The sequence below is a fragment of the Penaeus chinensis genome, chromosome 36 (genome assembly GCF_019202785.1).
Source record: "Penaeus chinensis breed Huanghai No. 1 chromosome 36, ASM1920278v2, whole genome shotgun sequence".
NCBI classification, from domain to species: Eukaryota; Metazoa; Arthropoda; class Malacostraca; order Decapoda; family Penaeidae; genus Penaeus; species Penaeus chinensis.
In genome coordinates this window covers 26791177-26793676 of record NC_061854.1, presented here as the reverse complement: position 1 = coordinate 26793676, position 2500 = coordinate 26791177, and the positions used below count along the sequence as shown (strand labels likewise).

The window sequence follows — 2500 nt, the reverse complement described above, 5'->3', positions numbered from 1 at the left end:
CAAGTCTCGTGGCCAGGGCGCCCGCCTCGACTGGCTCTGAATTACTGCATCGATGTGGAAATGTTGATTCATCACTTGTCTGTTAATGAATGAATGCAGTGGAAGGGGAAAGGTGATGATAAATGAGGAATAATAACATCTAAGTGATAAAAATGTTAATGGTAATAGTGATAACAATGATGATGATGATAATAATAATGATGACAATAATTATATTAATAATGATAATAAGGATGACAATCTTTTGATAATAATGATAACAATGATGATGATTATGATAATGATAAGTACAAAACAACAACGGCGACAAAACAACAACAATAATTATCATTATTATCATTAATGTTATCATTAACATTATTGTTATCATTATTATTATTATAATTTTGTTATTATTATTGTTATTATTATTATTATTATTATTATTGTTATTATTATTATTATTATAACTATTATCATTACCATTATCACTAATGTTACTATCATTATTTTTATCATTATTATTATTATCATTACCATTATCACTAATGTTACTATCATTTGTTTTACTATTATTACCATTATCAGTACAATTATTATCATTGTCATTATTATAATAGTTGTTGTTCTTGTTATTACTGTTATTATTAATATTGTTATTATTGTTATCATCACACATCTGCCCCTGACTGAACAAAGGCTGCGCCTTTCTGTCGCAGTCCTCCTGAGACTACCTTATCACAGGAACCACCCACTTCGCACCTTCCACTCCTGAGCCTGGTTTACCCAAGGACCCTCCAGGTGACCTACATCTCCCCTCGAGCAAGCCCACCGACTCACCCCCTTGTCACGGCCGGATAAATCTGACACTCCTTTCTGCGGAAGGAATCCCCGCCCAGGAAGGAGCCGCCGCAGAAAAGGACACATTCGTCAGACGGGAGAGAAACACGGCAGACAGACCAAGCCATACAAGGTCCTGCTCCACCACCTCTTCCTCGACCACGGGGACATGGGGGTCTCTTCGGGGTCACATTCAACAGTAAACCAGTAAGCTAAGACCCCTTTCATTGACCCGCCCCAAGTCCCAATCTCTCGTCTCGCTTACATCTGATGGCAGCGGTGATCAAGAACCCCACAACGCCGACACTAATCCACTTACCACCACGATCCTCGCCGATCCACGTTATCTACCGATAAGCTACTCTTGTCGAAGTGCCTCTTCGCCAGCCATCGGTAACAAGTCCTCTTCTGGTCCACGCCTACGCGAACCATGTCTACCCTGCTACTTCGTGCTGACCCCTCACACCTGTGCTACCCTCCTGACGAAGTCGCTGATGATAGGTTGCCTCACTCTAGGCCACCACTCTCGCCAATCCGGCTCACCTTCCTCGCCAAGTCTTCGCGAACCCTCGTCAGCACAGCCATGAAGTCACAGTTCTACCTACCACCACCATACTTCCTCGTTACTACTAAAAGTTAGTGTGCCTATTAGTGCCAGATTAACTATTACATACCCACCCACACCTTACAGACAAGTTGCCTTCTTTCAAATTAAAGTACACGCCACTCAACGAACACATTATTAGCTTTGCTATATAACTCAACACAACAAACGAAGTTACACACTAAGATTAGACCTAAGTGACACACACCTCACACCTCACTCCCCTGACCATGTTTTCATTGCTATGATATTTTTCTGCTATTAGTGTTTTATCTAATGTTAACCATTGTTACCGCACATTGGAGTTCATTACATTTTATTTTCTCCCAGAATAGATAATCTTATATTGATATGTTTGGTTTTCTCCCGTCATGTGATTCATATTTACTGCTATGATATTAGTTGTAATATTATTGTTTTCACCTGCTTACTGTACCTTACTAGCAAGTGCTTCGTCACTACTTCTTCTATGAATATGTGTATATCGTTCTATCTTTCACAACACCTGTATTTCCTTATACTTCCCACGCTAATCGTTCGCTTTTTCACACATAGTATTAAGATACATGTTGATTACCTGCCCAATAGGGGGTAAGACCAAACCCACCTATCTGCCCACTCTACACGAAATTCACTCTAGCATTATGAAATTTACCAAGTTCCATCCCTATGACTTATAACAACCCAAGTCGTTTTCATGACGTCCTCTCGAAGTTCGGTATCATGTTCTCAGTAATGCTGGAATTTATGCTTATTTAGGTTTAAGTAACTAACTGATGGTAGTCTCTTCTGTTGCAAATAATTATAACGCTGGTAACACACTACAGACACCATGCTTTATTTAGGCTTACAGAGTTATTATCACCGCAAGTTAATTTTAAGCCCGGCTCATGCCCGTAGACGAAGGAATCCTGAGCCCGAGAAATTGCGCACACTTACGCTCACACGATTGACGCGCCCGCAACGCGCACTTTTAGAATTAAGTTCAGGCCCAGCTGCCTTGTGTTCAAGGTATAAACTTGCCCATTTAGCTCAAAGATATGGAATTCTTGTCAAATTATTTTTTCTCTTCAATGT

General features: G+C 40.1%; 1 protein-coding gene across 2 annotated transcripts in view; it reads right to left on the bottom strand.

Moving 5' to 3' along the window:
* The window catches only part of LOC125045037, a 35651-nt gene that overhangs the window by 32772 nt on the left and 379 nt on the right, over positions 1–2500 (bottom strand). The window contains exon 2 of one of the 2 annotated variants that reach the window (XM_047642078.1): positions 1–79. This exon is cut by the window's left edge and continues 207 nt beyond it. The exons of the other annotated variant lie outside the window; for it this stretch is intronic. Within the exon in view, the coding sequence (XP_047498034.1) occupies positions 1–79 (79 nt within the window). The remainder of the gene's footprint in view (positions 80–2500) is intronic. 2 annotated transcript variants of the gene reach the window in all.